At 46.3% G+C, this 23,780-nt stretch overlaps 3 protein-coding genes across 4 annotated transcripts; 2 read left to right on the top strand and 1 right to left on the bottom strand.

Annotated features, from left to right (window-relative positions):
- Positions 1-11,827: 11,827 nt before the first annotated feature.
- LOC123107681 (uncharacterized) lies at positions 11,828-13,732 on the top strand. The gene is made up of 3 exons (XM_044529633.1): positions 11,828-12,055; positions 12,997-13,104; positions 13,201-13,732. The coding sequence occupies exons 1-3, from the start codon at positions 11,993-11,995 to the stop codon at positions 13,411-13,413; spliced, it is 384 nt and encodes a 127-aa protein (XP_044385568.1). The 5' UTR covers positions 11,828-11,992; the 3' UTR covers positions 13,414-13,732.
- Positions 13,733-14,071: 339 nt separating this feature from the next.
- Positions 14,072-17,296, top strand: LOC123104750 (protein PLASTID MOVEMENT IMPAIRED 1). Of its 2 annotated transcripts, none has more exons than XM_044526630.1 (2): positions 14,072-17,059; positions 17,152-17,296. In XM_044526630.1, exon 1 carries the CDS (start codon positions 14,423-14,425, stop codon positions 17,045-17,047), a length of 2,625 nt encoding a protein of 874 aa, XP_044382565.1. In that variant the 5' UTR covers positions 14,072-14,422; the 3' UTR covers positions 17,048-17,059; positions 17,152-17,296. The 2 variants fall into 2 exon arrangements, with proteins under 2 accessions (XP_044382565.1, XP_044382566.1); XM_044526631.1 differs by having other exon boundaries at positions 17,149-17,296.
- A 59-nt stretch (positions 17,297-17,355) lies between these two features.
- Positions 17,356-20,396, bottom strand: LOC123104752 (mitochondrial phosphate carrier protein 1, mitochondrial). Its single transcript, XM_044526632.1, has 6 exons — positions 20,090-20,396; positions 19,171-19,520; positions 19,007-19,050; positions 18,189-18,403; positions 17,970-18,094; positions 17,356-17,807 (listed from the first exon to the last, which is right to left on the bottom strand). The coding sequence occupies exons 1-6, from the start codon at positions 20,285-20,287 to the stop codon at positions 17,759-17,761; spliced, it is 981 nt and encodes a 326-aa protein (XP_044382567.1). The 5' UTR covers positions 20,288-20,396; the 3' UTR covers positions 17,356-17,758.
- Between the last annotated feature and the right edge of the window lie 3,384 nt (positions 20,397-23,780).

Here is a 23,780-nt window from a genome sequence, read left to right as displayed (position 1 = left end):
GGCGCGCCTATAGGGGCCGGCCGGCCTCCTCCCCTTTCTCCTTTATATACGGGGGCAGGGGGCACACCTAGACACACAAGTTGATCCACGTGATCATTTTCTAAGCCGTGTGCGGTGCCCCCTTCCACCATAATCCTCGATAATATTGTAGCGGTGCTTAGGCGAAGCCCTGTGATGGTAGAACATCAAGATCATCACCACACCATCGTGCTGACGGAACTCTTCTCCGACGCTTTGCTGGATCGGAGTCCGGGGATCGTCATCGAGCTAAACGTGTGCTAAAACTCAGAGGTGCCGTAGTTTCGGTGCTTGATCGGTCGGGCCGTGAAGACGTACGACTACATCAACCGCGTTGTGCTAACGCTTCCGCTGTCAGTCTACAAGGGTACGTAGATCACACTCTCCCCTCGTTGCTATGCATCACCATGATCTTGCGTGTGTGTAGGAATTTTTTTGAAATTACTACGTTCCCCAACACCATGATCATCGTTGTCACTGGCATGACACCATGATCTCCATCATCGTGTCTTCTTGAAGTTGTCTCGTCATCTATTACTTCTACTACTATGGCTAAAGCTTTAGCAATAAAGTAAAGTAATTACATGACATTTATGTTGACACGCAGGTCATAAATAAATAAAGACAACTCCTATGGCTTCTGCCGGTTGTCATACTCATCGACATGCAAGTCGTGATTCCTATTACAAGAACATGATCAATCTCATACATCACATATATCATTCATCACATCCTTTTGGCCATATCACATCACACGGCACATGCTGCAAAAACAAGTTAGACGTCCTCTAATTGCTGTTGCAAGTTTTTACGTGGCTGCTATAGGTTTCTAGCAAGAACGTTTCTTACCTACGCCAAAACCACAACGTGATATGCCAATTTCTATTTACCCTTCATAAGGACCCTTTTCATCGAATCCGATCCGACTAAAGTGGGAGAGACAGACACCCGCCAGCCACCTTATGCAACTAGTGCATGTCAATCGTTGGAACCAGTCTCACGTAAGCGTACGTGTAAGGTCGGTCCGGGCCGCTTCATCCCACGATGCCGCCGAATCAAGATAAGACTAGTAACGGCAAGCAAATTAACAATATCGACGCCCACAACTGCTTTGGGTTCTACTCGTGCATAGAAACTACGCATAGACCTGGCTCATGATGCCACTATTGGGGAACGTAGCGGAATTTTAAAATTTTCTACGCATCACCAAGATCAATCTATGGAATCATCTAGCAATGAGGAAGAGGGGAGTGCATCTACATACCCTTGTAGATCGCGCGTGGAAGCGTTCAAGAGAACGAGGTTGATGGAGTCGTACTCGTCGTGATCCAAATCACTGATGACCTAGCACCGAACGGACGACACCTCCGCGTTCAACACACGTACGATTGGGAAGACGTATCCTCCAACTTGATCCAGCAAGGGGGAAAGAGAGGTTGATGAAGATCGAGCAGCACGATGGCGTGGTGGTGGAAGCAACAGTGATCTCGGCAGGGCTTCGCCAAGCTCAGGGAGAGGGAGGAGTGTCACGAGAGGGAGAGGGAGAGGCCAGGGGCTTGGGTGCGGCTGCCCTCCCTCCCCCCATGATATATAGGGTCCCTAGGGGGGGCGCCGTCCCTAGGAGATCCAATCTCCAAGGGGGGGCGGCGGCCAAGGGGGTGGCTTGCCCCCCAAGCCAAGTGGGGCGCCCCCCACCCCTAGGGTTTCCAACCCTAGGCGCAGGGGGAGGCCCAAGGGGGGCGCACCAGCCCACTAGGGGCTGGTTCCCCTCCCACTTCAGCCCATGGGGCCCTCCAAGATAGGTGGCCCCACCCAGTGGACCCTCGGGACCCTTCCGGTGGTCCTGGTACAATACCAATTAGCCCCGAAACTTTCCCGATGGCCGAAAATTAACTTCGTATATATAAATCTTCACCTCTGGACCATTCCGGAACTCCTCGTGACGTCCGGGATCTCATCCGGGACTCCGAACAACTTTCGGGTTACCGTATACTAATATCTCAACAACCCTAGCGTCACCGAACCTTAAGTGTGTAGACCCTACGGGTTTGGGAGACACGCGGACATGACCGAGACGACTCTCCGGTCAATAACCAACAGCGGGATCTGGATACCCATGTTGGCTCCCACATGCTCCTCGATGATCTCATCGGATGAACCACGATTTCGAGGATTCAATCAATCCGTATACAATTCCCTTTGTCAATCGGTACGTTACTTGCCCGAGACTCGATCGTCGGTATCCCAATACCTCGTTCAATCTCGTTACCGGCAAGTCACTTTACTCGTACCGTAATGCATGATCCCGTGATCAACCACTTGGTCATATTGAGCTCATTATGATGATGCATTACCGAGTGGGCCCAGAGATACCTCTCCGTCATACGAGTGACAAATCCCAGTCTCAATTCGTGCCAACCCAAAAGACACTTTTGGAGATACCTGTAGTGTACCTTTATAGTCACCTAGTTACGTTGTGAGGTTTGGCACACCCAAAGCACTCCTACGTTATCCGGGAGTTGCACAATCTCATGGTCTAAGGAAATGATACTTGACATTCGGAAAAGCTATAGCAAACAAACTACACGATCTTTGAGCTATGCTTAGGATTGGGTCTTGTCCATCACATCATTCTCCTAATGATGTGATCCCGTTATCAATGACATCCAATGTCCATAGTCAGGAAACCATGACTATCTTTTGATCAACGAGCTAGTCAACTAGAGGCTCACTAGGGACGTGTTGTGGTCTATGTATTCACACATGTATTACAATTTCCGGATAACACAATTATAGCATGAACAATAGACAATTATCATGAACAAAGAAATATAATAATAACCATTTTATTATTGCCTCTAGGGCATATTTCCAACAGTATGATGGGGTGATATCCTCCTTTGAATGATTTAAGTGACTTGACTTGACACATGTCCACGCATGTAGTTGAAACAAAATCAACATAGCCTTCACGATATTTATGTTCATGGTGGATTATATCCTACTCATGCTTGCATCCAATGTTTATTAATTTTAATGCATGTACATGGTTGTTGTCGCTCTCTAGTTGGCCGCTTCCCAGTCTTTTGCTAGCCTTCACTTGTACTAAGCGGGAATACTGCTTGTGCATCCAATCCCTTAAACCCCAAAGTTATTCCAGATGAGTCCACCATACCTTCCTATATGCGGTATCTACCTGCCGTTCCAAGTAAATTTGTATGTGCCAAACTCTAAACCTTCAAATAAACATTCTATTTTGTATGCTCGTATAGTTCATGTATCAACCAAGGTTGTCCTTATCTTCCGTGTTAGGCGGGTTATTCTCAAGAGGAGTGGACTCCGCTCCTCACTCACGAGAAAATGGCTGGTCACCGGGATGCCCAGTCCCATGCTTTATGCAAACTAAATCAAAATTAATTGCAAACAAAACTCCCCCTGGGACCTGATGTATGTTGGAGGCACTCGTTGTTTCGAGCAAGTCATGGATTGATGCTTGTTCGTGAAGGGGGAGTATAAACTTTACCATTCTGTTTGGGAACCTCCTATAATGTGTTTAGCATGAAAGATATCGCCATCTCTTAGTTGTTACTTTGACAATGAAATTATACCGTTCAAAATACAATTTATCTCTATTTCAAAACCGAGCTCTGGCACCTCTACAAATCCTTGCTTCCCTCTGCGAAGGGCCTACCCATTTACTTTTATGTTGACTCATCACCCTCTTATTAAAAAGCACTAGCTGGAGAGCACAGCTGTCATTTGCATTCATCACTATTAATTTATATTGGGTGTGATTATGATTGGATCTCTTTTACCATGAATTACAATGTCTAGTCAGTCCTTGATCTTTAAAGGTGCTCTGCATTTATGTTTTGCGGTCTCAGAGAGGGCTAGCGAGATACCATCTTGTTATATCATATTATGATTGTTTTGAGAAAGTGTTATCATCCGAGATTTATTATTATGACTTGCTAGTTGATTATGCTATTGATATGAGTAATCATGAGACCCGAGAATTATTGCAAATGTGGTTAGTTATGATATATGCTGAAAACTTGAATGCTGGCTCGACATAGTTACAACAACAAGAGCAAACAGAGTTTGTAAAAGTTTTTCTTTCTTTCTTTCAGTTTGTCAACTGAATTGCTTGAGGACAAGCAAGGGTTTAAGCTTGGGGGAGTTGATACGTCTCCATCGTATCTACTTTTCCAAACAATTTTGCCCTTGTTTTGGACTCTAACTTGTATGATTTGAATGGAACTAACCCGGACTGACGCTGTTTTCAGCAGAATTGCCATGGTGTTGTTTTATGTGCAGAAAACAAATATTCTCGAAATGACCTGAAACTCCACGGAACATCTTAGAAAAAATAATAAAAAATCCTTGCCAAAGATGAAGACCAGGGGGCCCACACCCTTCTCACGAGGGTGGGGGGCGCCCCCCCCCTAGGGCGCGCCCCCCTACCTCGTGGGCCCCCTGGAGACCCTCCGACGCCAACTCCAACTCTATATATTTGCTTTCGGAGAGAAAAAAATCAGAGAGAAGAAATCATCACGTTTTACGATACGGAGCCGCCGCCAAGCCCTAAAACCTCTCGGGAGGGCTGATCTGGAGTCCGTCCGGGGCTCTGGAGAGGGGGATTCGTCGCCGTCGTCATCATCAACCATCCTCCATCACCAATTTCATGATGCTCACCGCCGTGCGTGAGTAATTCCATCGTAGGCTTGCTGGACGGTGATGGGTTGGATGAGATTTATCATGTAATCGAGGTAGTTTTGTTAGGGTTTGATCCCTAGTATCCACTATGTTCTGAGATTGATGTTGCTATGACTTTGCTATGCTTAATGCTTGTCACTAGGGCCCAAGTGCCATGATTTCAGATCTGAACCTATTATGTTTTCATGAATACATGTGAGTTCTTGATCCTATCTTGCAAGTCTATAGTCACCTACTATGTGTTATGATCCGGCAACCCCGAAGTGACAATAATCGGGACCACTCCCGATGATGACCATAGTTTGAGGAGTTCATGTCTCACTATGTGCTAATGCTTTGTTCCGGTTCTCTATTAAAAGGAGGCCTTAATATCCCTTAGTTTCCAATAGGACCCCGCTGCCACGGGAGGGTAGGACAAAAGATGTCATGCAAGTTCTTTTCCATAAGCACGTATGACTATATACAGAATACATGCCTACATTACATTGATGAATTGGAGCTAGTTCTGTGTCACCCTATGTTATGACTGTTACATGATGAACCGCATCCGGCATAATTATCCATCACTAATCTGGTGCCTACGAGTTTTCCATATACTGGTTCTCTCTTATTTACTTTCCCGCTGCTACTGTTACAATCACTACAAAATACCAAAAACATTACTTTTGCTGTCTTTACTTTTGTTGCCGCTACCACCACTATCATATTACTTTGCTACTAAACACTTTGCTGCAGATACTAAGTTTCCATGTGTGGTTGAATTGACAACTCAGCTGCTAATACTTGAGAATATTCTTTGGCTCCCCTTGTGTCGAATCAATAAATTTGGGTTGAATACTCTACCCTCGAAAGCTGTTGCGATCCCCTATACTTGTGGGTTATCAACACCCACTTAGTTTCTTTTGTTGAGCTTTCATACATTTATAGCTCTAGTGCATCTGTTGCATGACAATCCCTACTCCTTGCATTGACATCAATTGATGGGCATCTCCCTAGCCCATTGATTAGCCACGTCGATGTGAGACTTTCTCCTTTTTTGTCTTCTCCACATAACCCCCATCATCATATTCTATTCCACCCATAGTGCTATATCCATGGCTCACGCTCATGTATTGCGTGAAAGTTGAAAAAGTTTGAGATTACTAAAATGTGAAACACTTGCTTGGCTTGTCATCGGGGTTGTGCATGATGAGAGCATTCTTGTGTGGCGAAAATGGATCATGACCAAAATATATGATTTTGTAGGGATGAACATTCTTTTGCCATGTTATTTTGAGAAGACATAATTGCTTAGTTAGTATGCTTGAAGTATTATTATTTTTATGTCAATATTAGACTTTTGTCTTGAATTTTTCGGATCTGAATATTCATGCCACAATAAAGAGAATTACATTGAGAATTATGCTAGGTAGCATTCCACATCAAAAATTCTATTTTTATCATTTACCTACTCGAGGACGAGCATGAATTAAGCTTGGGGATGCTTGATACGTCTCCAATGTATATAATTTGTTTTATTGTTCCATGCTATTATATTATCTGTTTTGGATGTTAATGGGCTTTATTTTACACTTTTATATTATTTTTGGGACTACCCTACTAACCCAAGGCCCACTGCAAATTGCTGTTTTTTTGCCTATTTCAGTGTTTCGCAGAAAAGGAATATCAAATGGAATCCAAATGGAATGAAACCTTCGGGAGAGTTATTTTTGTAACAAACGTGATCCAGAAGACTTGGAGTAGACGCCAAGCAACCAACGAGGTGTCCACGAGGCAGGGGGCGCGCCCTCCCCCTCGTGGGCCCCTCGTGGCTCCACTGACCTACTTCTTCCTCCTATATATGTTCATATACCCCAAAAACATACAGGAGCACCACGAAACCCTATTTCCACCGCCGCAACCTTCTGTACCCAAGAGATCCCATCTTGGGGCCTTTTTCGGAGCTCCACCGGAGGGGGCATCGATCACGGAGGGCCTCTACATCAACTCCATGGCCCCTTCAATGATGCGTAAGTAGTGACTACTTCAGACCTTCGGGTCCATAGCTATTAACTAGATGGCTTCTTCTCTCTCTTTGAATCTCAATACAAAGTTCTCCTCAATCTTCTTGGAGATCTATTCGATGTAACTCTTTTTGGGGTGTGTTTGTCGAGATCCGATGAATTATGCACTACTAGGAAAAGACCTGTTAGTGGCGCACCTATTTTGGCCATTAATGACGCACTATAGGTGCGCCACTATCATCACGCCACTAGTAACAAGTATAAATGGCGCAAAAAGAAAATTCAATTTTTTTTCGTTTTTGTCTTAATCTCGGATCACTATGGCTTAATCTCGGGTCAATATGCTTAATCTCAAGTCAAATCACACTCCATGGTTAAACTTCCCGAAAGGTCACCCATCCTCACACTACTCCAGCCCGAGCACACTTAACTTTACAATTCTATCCAACCCCAGCACCAGCTCACTTAACAGGCACTTGTTGATATATCTATCATATCAATCCTATTAAACCTTGTTGATGTCTATGACTTTGTTCATGTTCATGAGTGTGATGAAATTTTGAAAAAATATTTCAAACTTCCCGGTCATATGACATATCATATTTTGAACATTTTTTCCAAAAAAAATTTGAAACCAATTTTTTTCTGTTACTAGTGGCGCACCTAGCAAATGGTGCGCCATTACTAAGTTTTTTTTCATTTCCCCCCCTCTAGATCTTAAAAGCCCCGTATCTTTCGTTCTGTTAGGTTTTTGGGGATTCTGAAAATCTTCAACGGGGTTCCCCTTGTTGAATTCAGATGTAACTTTTCGAGTAGATGATTTTTCATATAAAAAACCTTTTAATCCGAGTTCGTATGCAAAAGTTATGCCCATTTTACTAAATTCCAGAGAGATTTTGCAAATAAAGTCGAAATTCATATTTGTAAATTTTCCCAACAACTAGACCACATATCACATGGGAAACATATTTTCTTTTATTTTTTGCCATTTCCATCATTTTTCTTTTATTTTTTTCTAAAACTGAAAAGGCGGTCCCAGGGAGGGGTGCAAAGAAAGTTAGTAATGGCGCACCTACACAAAGTGCGCCATTACTAAGTTTGACCAAGGTTTGACCCAGTCATACACATAGTAATGGCGCACTATCCCCTGGTGCGGCATTGCTAACAATTTTTTTTATTTTTTTTTCAAAACTAGTAATGGCGCACCACACACCAGGTGCGCCATTAGTAATATGTCAATAATGGCGTACCTGTATCTGGTGCGTCACTGCTATATAGCAGTGGTGCACCACATACATGGTGCACGATTAATGTCCATATTAGCTATAGCCCTTTTTGTACTAGTGGCGGGTTTATGATCAAGTCTATCTATGAACAATATTTGATTCTTCTCTGAAATCTTTTATATATGATTGATTATCTTTGCAAGTCTCTTTAAATTATCAGTTTGGTTTTGCCTACTAGATTGATCTTTTCTGCAATGGGAGAAGTGCTTAGCTTTGGGTTCAATCTTGCGGTGCTCGATCCCAGTGACAGAAAGGGAAACGACACGTATTGTATTGTTGCCATCGAGGATAAAATGATGGGGGTTATATCATATTTCTTGAGTTTATCCCTCTACATCATGTCATCTTACCTAATGCGTTACTTTGTTCTTATGAACTTAATACTCTAGATGCATGCTGGATAGCGGTCAATGTGTGGAGTAATAGTAGTAGATGCAGGCAGGAGTCGGTCTACTTGTCATAGACGTGATGCTTATATACATGATCATGCCTAGATATTCTTATAATTATTCGCGTTTCTATCAGTTGCTCGACAGTAATTTGTTCACCCACCGTAATACTTATGCTATCTTGAGAGAAGCCACTAGTGAAACTTATGGCCCCCGGGTCTATTCTCCACTATATTAATCTCCCGTCAACAAGTTATTTCTGGCACCGTTTATTTTGCAATCTTTACTTTCAATCTATATCATAAAAATACCAAAAATATTTATCTTATCATTATTAGCTCTATCAGATCTCACTCTCGTAAGTGACCATGAAGGGATTGACAACCCCTTCATCGCGTTGGTTGCGAGGTTCTTATTTGTTTGTGTAGGTAAGAGGGACTTGCGTGTAGTCTCCTACTGGAATGATACCTTGGTTCTTAAAAACTGAGGGAAATACTTATGCTACTTTACTGCATCACCCTTTTCTCTTCAAGGGAAAACCAACGCAGTGCTCAAGAGGTAGCAGTCATCACCGGAAGTGGTCCCGATTATTGTCACTTCGGGGTTACCGGATAATAACACATAGTAGGTGACTATTGACTTGCAAAATAGGATCAAGAACTCACATATATTCATGAAAACATAATAGGTCCAGATCTGAAATCATGGCATTCGGGCCCTAGTGACAAGCATTAAGCATAGCAAAGTCATAGCAACAACAATCTTAGAACATAATGGATACTAGGGATCAAACCATAACAAAACTAACTCGATTACATGATAAATCTCATCCAACCCATCACCGTCCAACAAGCCTATGATAGAATTACTCATGCACGGCGGTGAGCATCATGAAATTGGTGATGCAGGAAGGCTGATGATGACGATGGCGACGGATTTCCCTTTCCGGAGCCCTTAACGGACTCCAGATCAGCCCTCCCGAGAGAGATTAGGGCTTGGCGGCAGCTCCGTATCGTAAAACGCGAAGAATCCTTCTCTCCTATTTTTTTTCTCTCCAAACATGAATATATGGAGTTGGAGTTGACGTTGGTGGAGCCTCAGAGGGCCCACGAGGCAGGGGGTGCGCCCCAGGGGGCGCCCTGCACCCTCGTGGACAGGGTGTGGGCCCCATGGTGTTGATTCTTTTGCCAGTATTTTTTATTTATTTCAAAACGTGTCTCCGTTGATTTTCAGGTCATTCCGAGAACTTTTATTTCTGCACAAAAATAACACCATGACAATTCTGCTAAAAACAGCGTCAGTCCGGATTAGTTTCATTCAAATCATGCAAGTTAGAGTCCAAAACAAGACCAAAAGTGTTTGAAAAATTAGATACGATGGAGACGTATCAACTCCCCCAAGCTTAAACATTTGCTTGTCCTCAAGCAATTCAGTTGACAAACTGAAAGTGATAAAGAAAAACTGTTACAAACTCTGTTTGATCTTATTGTTGTAAATATGTAAAGCCAGCATTAAAGTTTTCAGCAAAGATTATGAACCAACCATATTCACAATAACGTTTAGGTCTCATGTTTACTCATTTAGGTCACGGCTGTGTCGGGGGAGCGGGGGTGGGAAGTTGTCGGTTCCCCGGTGGCGAGCGATGTGGGAGGTGACGGCGTTGCAGAGGGGACGTTGCGACGCCGGCAGCTGGTAGAGTCACCGGGAAAATTGGATGGCAGCGTAGGCGTCGAAGGAGGCGGGCAGGGTTTGATGTTGGATGGGGAGAGGCCAATGTGCCACCGACCAGCGGGCCAGAGGAAGAAGAAGACGAGCACGCGTGCGTCCGTCTCGAGGCCGCGCCAACGCAAATCCGGCTCAAAAATGGGCTGGGAATGGGTCGCCCACGGATGAAAAGCGGACACGCGTCCGTTCGGGTCGGCGCGCTGGACCGACTTTTGTGCCTGCGCCGACCCAAACGGACGTCCGCAGACGAAATGGGTCGTCCCGTTGGAGTTGCTCTAAATACATTGGAATTTTTTGGAAGGTATTTTTTGATTGTCAATAGAAAAACTGCCGCCAGGGGCGCAGACGCGCACCACCATGGCCTCCTTAATTACCTTGCGCCGGAGGGCGGAGGGCAGCCATGGGCCATGGCTGGCCTATTCGGAAGCTGCCGTGTACATTCTCTTTGCAAAGTGCTTTCGCTGTCTTGGAATCGGTATGCGCTCGCTGCTAGACCGGTGGTTGAATGGTCGCTAAGACGTACGGAAGGTGGCATGGAAAGTGGAACTAAAAGAACACCAAAACACGTTAGTTATCTGCACGTATGTACCTACCTATGTGCCTAAATAAACAAAGGAACACGGCGATCAAGCTGCCTACGACCTGGATTTGGACTTTGACGATGGACGGAAGAGAAATGCCAGGAAAATCAACACGATCTCGAGTTCACCGCCGACTCCACCAAGCGGACCGACCAGCTAGCCGGCCGGTCGTCTCCGAGTCTGCTAGACACGAACCAAATGAGAGGGAAACAAATCTTCTTTACACAATCACATTACTGCCTCTAATCCAAATTAACTGTCGCAGGTTTAGTGCAACTTTAGTACAAAGTTGCACTAAACCTGGGACGATTAGTTTGGATCGGAGGGAGTGACATTTTTTGTATACCCTCATTACTATGTACGGGTTATTATTTAGTAAACTCTAAAACTATTCTCAAGTATACTAGGAATTCAAAACATTGTAAAATGGGCCCTATGTTCATGACATGTTTGAAAAAATGATTGCTGAAATTTTGTAATCCGGTCCCTACAATTGTTTTCCTATCCAAGCTTTACGAGAAAAATGAAATAAAGACGAAGGGCATGGTCCAAGAGTTTATATTATGCTATGGTCGGTTTATGTCATGGGGTATATGATAAAAAAATATATAGTCTATGTTTGAGAACGAATAAAGAAATAGTTTTGGTTGGCTTAAGACATTGCATCTGTTTGTAAGGAGTTCATTTTTCACCAAATGAGCCTCGAGGGATAAGTACCGCCTGAACTCAAATTTGGGATGATTTTAACCCTTGAATCTTCAAAACCGAGTAATATCCCCCCTGAGTGTTTCTACTGTGATTTGTGGTTTTTCAATACGAGTCCGTGACATGAAGTGTAGGTAGAGCAAGTGAGGGGCTTTGACTTGGCATGTTTTTTTAGGGCTTGGCATATTTTTAGGGTTTTCTTAGGGCTGCTTGGCATATTTTTAGGATTTTCTTAGGGCTGCTTGGCATAGTTAGGTTGGGTCAGGTTCAACACACAACGAAACGCTTGCCTCGCAAAAAAAAAAAAAGCGCTTCTCCCAGACTTTTTTTAGGGGAGGCTTTGCGGTATTCCTCCGTGGGCTTAAGTGCTTTGCTCTCCGATCTACCAAGCCCAACAAGGCCTGGTCCAGTCAGTCCAGAACTCCGAATCCAGCGACACGTCACGCCTTCTCGAGGCAAAGCAAAACCAAACCAAGCCAAGTATCCATCCAATCCAACCCGGCGCACGCAGCGACGACTCGCCGGAGAAGATTCCCGTCGGGAAATCAATCCATCGGAGGAGCTCCACGATGGCGGGGGAGGGAAGGCCGGACGCGCAGCTCTTCCAGCTCCTCACCGACCTTCTGCAGGAGGTACGTACGTGCGCCCGCACGCCGTCTTGATCCGCGTTCGATCTCGATTCCTCGCCGGCCGCCGTCGACTGGAGCCTGGCTCGCCGGTTTCCCGACCGGGAGGTTCGGTTTGCTCCTGTCCGAGGTCTCCCGTCTGCTGGATCTGGTAGGCTTAGAGAGGGGGAACGCGTCTGGTTCTGCTTACAATCGTTGACATTGCTATTATCTGTATCTGATATATGGCCAAAACGCCAACACCCAAGTACCTGCACTTGTTTACCAGGTTTTCACTCACAAATCATGAAAATCAGCACTGTTTGTACGTTTGTTTCATCGTGTGGTGATTTGCAAGACAAGAATAGGGTAGCCCCCCAGAATCTTTTGTAGTAGCTGTTTTGCATTGTTTTATCAGAAACTAAGCGAATATTATGGGTTTCTGTGCCACCGTGCACCTGCCCTACTTACTGTGTCTAGCTGTATCTGAATATTGGCAATGCCATGCGTGTGATGCTTTGTCTCATAATCTGTATACCAGTTCATTGATGTTGTCTCTGTCGATTCGGACATTGTTATGCAAAAACTGTTGGTTTACTCTTACACCTCAGTTTCCTGAGTATATTTCTTACTTCAGACAATTCAGCCTTGTATATTTTCCATGACTGTACTGTATTTGCCTTGTGGTGATGGACTCTTGAGTATAATTACCTTGGTGTCTCCATGCATCCGCCCAACTGATTGTCTCTAGCTGTATCTGAATATTGGCAATGCAATGCATGGGTGGCTTTGTCCCATAATTTGTAGTGTACCAGTTTATTGATATTGTCTCCTACTATTCACCTCCGTTTCCCGAGCATATTTTTTACTTCAGACAATATATTTTCCATGGCAATACCGCATTTGTCTTTTGGTGATGGACTCCTGATAAATTAACATGTCTTCAATCCTCTTTTGTTAATATGTAGGTGGAGTCAATGAGCAACCAGGAAGAGGTAGAATTGAGAGCAAAGATTGAAGCGCTGGGCCTAGAAGTCACTAAGGTTCCAGAGAAGGCACCTAAGCAACTTGATGAGGTAACTGCAGCAATCTTACCACCTCATCCTGCTATTCCCCTGTCCATGAATCCAAGTCTTATTGTCTCATTAGCTTTGTTCCAATTCTTTCTTCAGTTAGAAATAGCTGCAGAGCTGGACAGGCTGTCGGCAAGGCTCGATAATGTCGACAAGATGATATCATCTGCCATGACATCTGACCCCGAGGTGAAATCGCTTCTGAGCAGCACCGCCGATGTCTGGATGCCCGTCATCACCGCGTCTGCTGATGAAAGGCGAGGGTTTGCGGAAACAAGTGGCAACAAGGGAGAGCAAGAGAAATCTAAGTAAATAGCTTGGACTGAAGCCCTTGTAGTCCTTTGTGCCAGCCTTGTTCTACATGTTTCTTACATGAGTATATGTCCATAGCTATGTATCAAATGTTCTTTTTTGGGGGCATAACAGAAAATAATCACACATGTTGTTCATGTACTATAATAACTAATTTGTCGGATGGTTTGAGGTAATAAAGTCTGCCAAGTACTGTAGGGGCTTCCCTTATAGTCTTTTTGTCAAAAAAGAAAAGCCAGCCAAGCATTTAGCATTGTGTTCGGTTTCAAGAACAAAGATGTACCTGCGCTGCCAATTTTTTCTGAAAATGCACTCTGGTTGCAAGCATGTGGAAAGCATAGGTTTTGTATGGTGCTCATTTGCCTAGTTTTCCACAAATTATTTAGAACAATGTATTCGCTGCAAGAATGTGCTTCGGAAGTGTGGTCGTTGACAGAAACACATCATATCCACATTACCATCTTAAAAATGCAGTTAATTTGAATGTTTGAATCAATTTTTCGAATTCTACTCAGTTGAAGAGAGGGCACGGAACAGGGCAATCTGGTCTTGTATTCATTGTTTCAGAATAATAATAATATTGAGACAAGCTTAGAGCATTATCCCTCTAAAATCTGTGCTATTTATCCAATCACATGATCCGTTGGCTGCTACTCAGGCCAACTGGTCCCCACCGCAGCTTAGCTTCTTGGCGCGAAACCAACGACCGGGAGAGCACCACGAGCTCACATCGACGGTGGCCAGGTCGTACGCCGGCCCTCCTCCGCCACCCGCTGCCCCCTCCCGAGTACCTCCAAAGCTGTCGCCAGTCAGCCATGGCGACGCCCTCCCGTCCCACCGCCACACACTTCACCTTCTTGTCTCGGCTTATCCACACTCCCTCTAGCTGCACCACACTACACCACGTGACCTCTTCGCTCCCGTGCGTATTCACGAGCTGCTTGCTGGCTAGCTAGGAGGCGCGCTGCCGGCGAGGTGATCGGGTCGACGAGCGCGTGTTGCCGCAGCCATGGCCGACGACGGCAAGCCCCGCGACCAGACCCTCCAGGAGCTCGACGCGCTCAGCCACACGCTCTACCAGGCGCACAGCAACCGCCGCCACGCGTCGCTCGCCCTCCCGCGCGGCGTCGTCGGCGAGGATGTCGTAACGGCGGAGGCGCTCCGGGCAGAGGTCGCGCGCCCGCGGACCCGCCGCCTGTCCATGACGTCGCCGTTCCGGTCGAGGGGCAAGGCGGGGAAGAAGGATGACGACGACGAGGACGACGACCGCGGCAGCCTGAGGGCCGCGGCGCCGTCCAAGAGCCGGAGCTTCGCCGCCGCGGTCTCCCCGGCGCTGGGCGGCGGGGAGAAGAAGAAGGGGTTATGGGGCTGGAAGCCGATGCGCGCGCTGTCGCACATCGGCATGACCCGCCTCGGCTGCCTCTTCTCCGTCGAGGTGGCGGCGGCGCAGGGCCTGCCGTCGTCCATGGACGGGCTCCGCCTCGCCGTGGCCGTGCGCAAGAAGGAGTCGCGCGAGGGCGCCGTGCAGACCATGCCGTCCCGCGTGCAGCAGGGCGCTGCGGACTTCGAGGAGACACTTTTCGTCCGTTGCCACGTCTACTGCAGCGGCGGTGGCGCCGGCAAGCCGCCGGCGAAGTTCGAGCCCCGCCCGTTCCTGCTGTCCGTGGTCGCCGTGGACGCGCCGGAGCTGGACCTCGGCCAGAGCTCGGTGGACTTGAGCGCCCTCGTGAAGGAGTCCACGGAGAAGAGCCAGCAAGGGGAGCGCGTGCGGCAGTGGCAGATGGCGTTCCCTCTCGCCGGCAAGGCCAAGGGCGGCGAGCTCGTCGTCACGCTCGCGTTCCAGATCATGGAGGACGGCGGCGTCGGGCTCTACAGCCAGCCGGCCACCAAGACTGCTGCATCATCCTCCTCTAGTTCGTCGGCGTTGTTCGCAAGGAAGCAGAGCAAGACGTCGTTTAGCATCACGAGCCCCAAGGTCACGCGATCGGAGCCGTCATTTACGCCGGCGAAGGGCACGCCGTCGCAGGACTTGAGTGGAATCGACGACTTCAAGCTCGACGGACCTAGCACTCCGGTGCCCGAGCCCAAGCAGGAGCAGAAGAAAGAGCCGGAGCCGGAGGCGAAAGCCGATGACTCGGAGTTCACGGAGTTCGACTTCGACGTCGTCGACAAAGGCGTGGAGGGGCAAGAAGAGAAGGACGAAGCCAACGCCGACAGCAAGAAGGAAGACAAAGAGGCGGAGGAGGAGGAGAGCGCAACGCCGGCGGCCGGCGATGAGGTGGTCAAGGAGGTCGTGCACGACAGCGCGAGCATGTGGCGCCTCAACGAGCTGGAGGCGATCACCAATCAGATCAAGGCGCTCGAGTCACTGATGCTCGGCGACACGCTAGAAGAGGAGGCCGACAAGCCGGCAGAGCCGCAGGAGGACGAGGCGGCGGTGGAAGGGCTGGAGGCCGACGAGGAGGAGGTCACCAGAGAGTTCCTGCAGCTACTGGAGCAAGGAGAGGGCAATGGCAAGTCATCGACCGCTCCTCAGGTGTCATCGCTCAAGTCCAGCGCGAAGCCGGGCACCGGCGCCGACGAGGCTTGCTACGTCTCCGACCTAGGCAAGGGGCTCGGCCCCATCGTGCAGACCCGGGACGGCGGCTACCTGGCCGCGACGAACCCGTTTGACATCCCGGTTGTGAGGAAGGAGCTTCCCAAGCTCGCCATGCAACTGTCCAAGCCGTTCATCCTCCGCGGCCAGAAGCTGCCCGGCGGCGGCGCGGAGGTGTTCCAGCGACTGTGCGCCGGCGGGTGTGAGGCCCTGTGCGAGAAGCTGGGCGCGCTCACCGCGACCGACGAGGTGGTCGGCAAAACCGCAGAGCAGATCGCCTTCGAGGGCATGGCGTCGGCGATCATCAGCGCGCGGAGCAAGGAGCTCGGCGCGAGCTCCAGCGCGGCCGAGTCCGTCTCTCTGCTCCGGACAATGTCGGCGGCGATGAGCGACGGGCGCCAGGAGAGGATCACCACCGGCATCTGGAACGCCCATGAGGCGCCGGTGACAGCGGACGAGATTCTGCCGTTCTCGCTGCAGAAGATCGAGACTATGGCCATCGAGGCGCTCAAGGTGCAGGCCGGCGTCGCCGAAGAGCAGGCTCCCTTCGACGTGTCCCCGGTCACCGACGCGGTGGACGCTGGGCACCCTCTGGACGCCGCCGTGCCACCGGAGGAGTGGGCGAGTGCGTGCGCTGGCGCAGACGCGGTGACCATGCTGGTGGTGGCGCAGCTGAGGGATCCCATGCGCCGGTACGAGGCGGTCGGCGCGCCGTCCATCGTGGTAATCCAGGCTGGACGGGCCGGCACCGGCGCCGATGGCGAGACCAGGTTCAAGGTGGCCAATATGCACGTCGGCGGCATGCGGCTGAAGACGGCCGACCGGCGTAACGTGTGGGACGGAGAGAGGCAGAGGCTGACGGCGACGCACTGGCTCGTCGCCTATGGGCTCGGCAAGGCCGGCAAGAAGGGACGCCCGTCGGGGGCCGCAGCGGGGAAGATCGGGACTGACGTGCTGTGGAGCATGTCGTCGAGGGTGGTCGCCGACATGTGGCTCAAGCCGATGCGCAACCCGGACGTGAAGATCGCAGCCAACTAAAACTAGCTGCCGGTGAGCTCCTCTGTTTCTCTGCAGCTGAAACACTTCTTCATCTTCCACACCTCAGAACTACTTACTGAATTCCTGCACTTAACTTGTAGCAGGAAAATTGAAACTGTCAATGTTTTCTTCATCTTGTTCCTGTGTTGATGAGAATACTGTAAGTATTTTTTTTTTTTGAACAGATACAATACAAGTATTTTCGTACAGGATATAAGAAATGAGAGTATCCAAAGTGTTGCTTGCTCCTGAATATAGTGTAAATGACAACTTGCAAGGGAATTTGATCACTACTACAAACAAATAAAGAAGAGTAACATCACACATAATATTATGATTCCAGTTTTCATCCTTCGCGGCATTATTTACAATGGATCTATAGCCGATTGTTTGCATGCACGACAAAATGACATTTTCTCACACAACTAACTTCGAAATGGAGATACTACAAAGCATCCTGAAAACACACCAGGCTGTAAGTCTGTAACCAAGGTGCCAAACGGGTGCTGAAGTTCATGGACTTATGGTTGTCTAAGATGCGTCTAGAACATACAAATCCTTCATACGGCTCAGTTAGCTACTGTTCCCTACAACTACAAATCACTCACATTCGTCATAATCAGCAAGAACTCAGAACTGTGGGTAAAATACTGCTGAGTGCCTCTGAGAAACAAAAAAATGTATCGATAAACTTTTGTAGAACAGGTCATATTACGTGTCAAGTTTTTCCAGATCACGAGGAAGCCCTCCACTGGGCGGCCTGAAATAAACAGATCAACAGTCATGACAATGCTATCCACAAGAGAGCTTTCAAGAATGTACAACAGAAAAGGTCTGTAGATAAGAGCTACCAACAACAGAAAATACAGTCTGTAGATAAGAAGATAAGGAAATTATTCCAGCCATCGAAGTGCACACTTACAATCCAGTAAATATCTTAATGGTATCGTAGAAGAACCATTGCATGGTCACGACAGGCCCTACAAGGGTAATTCGAATGGGCAGGCTTCTTGTGAACAGCCCACGCAATCCAATGCTTTTTATAGCCTGAAAGGGATACAATGTGATTATTATAGGAACAGAGTGTCAAGACTTGAAATTAACTAATCTGTTGGCTGGACAGGTACAGTCGCATCCTTACATGTAGAACGTTTTTAGCCTTTTTGTTGTACAGAGAAGAGACGATGTTATCTGCAGGATTTGAAACAACAGTACCAACAGCACCAGAAATATATCCAGCCAGGCATGTAGCACCAAGCTGCTGCGCTGTTGAACAATCCTGTTTCTTCTTTTGAATGACTTTCTGGTATAGGAAGTCGACGGTATGCTCAAATGACGAAAACATTATCATAGAAACTGCAGGAGAATAAAATAGGATAAGATAAACCTGTACATGTCAGAAAAAAGGTGACTAAACCTGTACATGGACTAATTAACTTGGGGAAAGGTTCAATTATAACATAAAGATAACTTTCCATGTATCAGAAGCAGACTGACTGTCATTGTTCCTAGCTCACTGAGTAGAACAAATGACCATCACAAGACAAAAGGTGGACACTATTGACTATTGTGATATAAATGCAACCTGTGTTTGCCTCTCACACTTAACTCATGGAGTCCCTTTTTACAGTTCAAGCAACAAGTACTCCCTCTGTAAAGAAATGTAAGACTGTTTAGCTCACTACTTTAGTGTTTAGTGTGCTAAACAGTCTTACATTTCTTTACAGAGGGGTACCTTTAATTCACTCTGATAAAACCGGGAACCAAGCAAGATTTAATTCACTCTAGTACTGTAATAGCTACAACTATTTTTAGAAGAACATACCTACACCATATATCTAACTAGATTTATCTTCTAAGCGGGAAAATTAATACACTCATAACTTCCTGATACGTTACTTTAATTGGCACAATAGGATTTTGCGAACAATTAATATGTGAAACAGGGGGAGTTATTACATGGAAGATTTCGTCCCCAAAGTGGTAAAAGCCCCCTGTAAAATCTGCAATGAACAAGAAATGCACTTTCCATAAATTTAGAACTCAGGAAGATTAAAGATCGTATGTCCAGGCATACCAATAGTGAATCTAATGAACCTAAGAATAATACGAAGGAAGCTTACCCAGACAAGCCCTCAGCGGCATACACCCTTGGAAAGCCATCGACCAAACCTTTTGCAAACATGGGCTGTGTCTGCACACGGACTTTCACCGATTCGAAGGGGCAGAGGGCAACATCAGCTATGATCTGAGCAGAGGCGCTGCTAAGAAAGTAAACTGTGCTCCTGTTGCTGTCCACCAGCGCATCAGAATACTGCTTCTTGAAAAACTCGTAGAGGCCAAACTTGCAGCCGCCCTGAGCGCCGTAGCCGAATAGCTTCCCTCCCCAGCCTCTCCAAAGCGACGAAGCGCCCTCTTCTCGTACAAGAGCACTCAGTCCCGAGCATATAGTGTTATATTTAACTGGATTCACCTACCAAAAATAGATAAACGGAACAAAATTATACAGCCGCAGGCATTCATAGGATAATTTCTGAGGCAGCAGAAAACCGCAAGGCATTAATTAAAGTGGACATGGCAGTATTATTACAGGTCTCCATACAAGATACACATAAGGGCCTTGTCTTTTAAGATCAACAAAGGGACATGTCTTCAGTTCTAGCTACAATACACTTGTTTGTGTGCAATCTGACATGACCCCCCAGCTTCTGATGTTTCTTCTACCGTTGCCGAGTAAAATCGTTACAGGAGTAGGCAAACTTGGTCATGGCTAAGCCTCTCCACGGGAGCAGTTTCAGCCAGGAGCTAAAAGGATACCAAGTTTATACAAGCTATATATGGCCTGCTACACTCAAATACTAGGTCAGAGCTCGCACGAGATCGTCCACGCAGGAAGAATCCCGGGCTGCATCGAGCACGCTGTAATTCGACCTCGAGCGAGCACCATTTCTCCCTCTCGCCAGCTAGAATAATCCTAATTAGCGAACCCACCGGCATTCCCTCCCCGCAGGGTTCAACATACAGCGGCGAGCGCACGTGTACCTGCATGTTGACCTTGAGGACGTCGAGCGGGGTGATGGCGAGGTGGGTGGCGCCGGCCGCCAGCATCCCGCCGCCGAAGCACAGGGCGTAGTACTCCGGCGAGAACAGCCGCATCCCACTCCCTCTCCCAACGCCGACGCCCCTCCTCGCCGCGTCCGCCCCCGCCGCCTCGCCGCCGGCTCCTCCGCACGAGGCCATTTTTGCGGCGCCGTGGGTGGGAGGGGGGAGAATACCGGCGCGCGAGGGGGGGAGAAAGAGGAGAAGGAAGAGGAGGATTCGCTCGGTCGGTTCCTGCGTTCGTGGAGACTGGACCGGGAGCGGACCACGTGGCCAGGCCGCGGGCCGTGGCTTCGTCTTGCTGAGACTGTTTGTTTAAGCGGCTGACTTGGCACGTCGAGGGCCTTGAACCCCCAGTAGCACGGCCCTGAGCGTGACAGGAGTAGTTGGGCCGCACGCGGCTGGATTAATCGCCTACTTGGACTGGTACGTCCCACAGGCCACAGGTTAAAACAAGAGGCAGGCAGGGGTTCTACTCAAAAAAAAAAAAAAGAGGCGATTCTAAAAAAATAGAGGCAGGGGTATTTTTTTTATGTTCTAGACTAGTTAATTGTCCGTGCGTTGCAACGGCGGCACATACATTCTTCCACTTCTGAACTTTGTCTAACGAGTAAGTCTTAACTCCCTTATCCTATATCCTATATACATAAGAAGTTGATCCCCACTATCCTATTTATCTCAACATGCACACATGCCACCTCATCAAAGGCCCACCACTACATGCATGAGGCAAAGTTTTCCATTATTAATTGATCTCATGCACCCTTTTCAGTTCCCATACACGCCACCTCATCAAAGGTCCGCTCAACATGCATGAAAAAAATCCATTACGTTATGCCACTTATATTCAAAATATGTTCTAACTACACAATCAATTCCAATATATGAAATTTATTTTTAGCTTTAGTTCATATAATATTAATTCAACAATAGAAGCTTCGTACGATCAAATCACTGAAATATATTGCAATTCCTTCTCGCGGCAACTCGCCGGGTATTATCTAGTATCCTCAACGAGCCTTTCTTGCTCCCGGTTCTTTCAATTCAACCTACTCTACCATTTTGTTGATGCTTCGAGGTGCCTTTGAAACCCCGAGGTTTAAACTTTGCGGTAATCATGTATTACAAAGCTTTGACAAATTACATGTACCATTGACCTTTCATTTGGGCCAGAATGCATTGGAAATGTTGGACAAGGTACCCAATGCACAATGAGAATACTTTCAATAGAGCATTCCGAAAAGATCTAACTTCCAAACATACTCACCTCATGAGCTTTCACAATTACTCTTCTCAAGAAGAAAAATGCTTTTAAAGAAGAACTTGCCGAGTGATGACAATAAGCGGTTAAGATATCAAAGTGGCTTTTGCAACTCCATTTTATGCAATGCAGTTCTCGAGTCCGTGCTACCTTGAAACTTGAATGCTTGAATTCTGATTATGTCATAACCCTTCACCAATTGTGTACTTAAATCCCGGGCACAACAACTACTATCTCTTGGTGTCCTTCAACTTCTGAGTCCTACAAGAACATGCACCTTTTCTAATCCCGATGCTTACAACTTTGTCTAACGATGATCAAAACGATTCATGCGCAGGCACTCAGATATACATACTAACCCACTATGCCAGTGTATTACCATTTTCATCAATATAGAAAAGCATTGTATTGAACATACACAAATACCACATAATGCAACGGCTATGCTCTAGATCCATTCCATAATATACAGACAAATACGTAAACAATAATGTAAAGCAGTTTGAGAAAACAAACATTTATAGAGCCTTTTTGATTCAAAGGTATTTCATATGAGAAAAATGATGTAGATTGATCATGCATGAAGAGATGAACCAAACATGATAGTATAAAATGGCACAAGGCCATAAATTAGCTCGCCTCTCGTATAACCATTGATGATATCAATGTGTTGTACTTGAGCTAGAAAAAAGTGCACAATCTATTTCAGTTTGAAGTAGCCTGCCTATACTCTGCGAAAAATGCTAATGGTCACCACCGTGGTAGACGCCTTTAAAACAAATTTTCACGGCTCAATTTTTTTTCAAAATTTCATATGAATAGAAACACACATGTATATCCAAAATTTGCAAACATTATACTTTGACACATAGCGTACACAAAAAAAGACAAAAAAATGTATTTTCAAAATGGGTCGACCTTTTTTGTTGTTGGGCCGGATTTTTCTTTGTACAGTCTACAAATCACAATTTTTGCAAATGCATTTTCATGCGACCATGCGGAACACATATAAGTTTCCATGGAAATAGTTTCAATTTTTTTCAAAATTTTAAAATGAAAACAAGGAACGACGCAAACGTCATTTCGAGTTCGTAGACGTTGGTCGCAATGTGATGCTCTGACCAGCAGCGAACAAGGAGTCCCCCCCCCCCCCCGCCCCCAACCGCCCTGAGAGTCGGCGAGGGTAACGGTGCCCACACGCACCTCCACGTGAGTCGGCCCACATATGGAGGCGAGCACTGGAACAACAGAGCATCCAGATCCAACGCTGTTTTTTTTGTTTTGCTTGTCGCTTTCGACCGGTCGACCGTTGACCAGTTTTTTTAAGAAAAATATGATTTAGAAAAAAAATAACTCAAAAGATAGCTCAGAAACTCGAAAACATTTACATTCAAAAAAATTCATGGGATTCAAAAACAGTTCATGGATTCAAAAAATGTTCATGAACTCTAAAAAATTCAAGTGTTCAAAAGAAATTTCATGCATTTGAAAAGACTTCGCCATTTAAAAAAAGTTCACGAGTTAAAAAATCATGGATTCAAATAAAATTCATGCATGTAAAAAAAGTTCAAAAAATGAAAATAAGTTCACGAATATTTTTTAAATCACGAATTTAAATAAAAACATTCAAAAAATTACAAATATGAGGAAACGTGCCTAAAAGTTCAAAATTTTGAAATAAGTTTTTAAATTTAAAAAGACTTAACGCCATTAATAAAATAAAAAGGAAAGGAAAAGAAAAAAGAATAAAAATCGTCTAGAAAACAAAAAAACAGAAAAGGAAAAAAACGGTTAGAAGCATCTCAAAACCTGTCGGAAGCTTCTAGGAGCTTCACAAAACCGGCTGGGTTCACTTCCGAAAAAACAGGAATTGCACGCACCGAACAGGAATGTGCGCTACAACCGTTTCCGAACCAAAAATATATTAATGGGCAAAGCCCAAAGGAGGAGAGAGTATGCGCCGGTTTGCACCAACAACTATGCAGTGGGCGCCAATAAGAGCGGAGGCGAACGAGCCCAAGTAACGCTGCAGAAACACGTTTGTTTTGCACGTAATTTCAATTAGTGATTTCGAGTTCAGGAAGCAACTAATTAATAAGCGCTCCTTCGGAAGCCTCACAACGATCAGCGCCATTGACGCGCTCTCAGCTGCCCGCCACGTGTCGTGCTCTGGGCTTTTCTTCCGGATTTTATTTTTTTATTTTTTTCGCACACGTTTTTAGCTTTTTAAACAGTTTTTTCTCGTTTTTTCGACGTTTTGCTTTTCCACTAGTTTTTTTTAGCTTTTGGAACAAACAAAGTTCGATTTTTTTACGCGAGAAAACGTGTTTTTTTCTTTCACGAGAGTCATGGTTTTGCTTTCATGAGAGGCAC

The sequence above is a fragment of the Triticum aestivum genome, chromosome 5A (genome assembly GCF_018294505.1).
Source record: "Triticum aestivum cultivar Chinese Spring chromosome 5A, IWGSC CS RefSeq v2.1, whole genome shotgun sequence".
In the NCBI taxonomy this organism is placed as follows: Eukaryota; Viridiplantae; Streptophyta; class Magnoliopsida; order Poales; family Poaceae; genus Triticum; species Triticum aestivum.
Note: the sequence above shows the minus strand (reverse complement) of the source record. Positions and strands in the feature narration are given on the sequence as shown.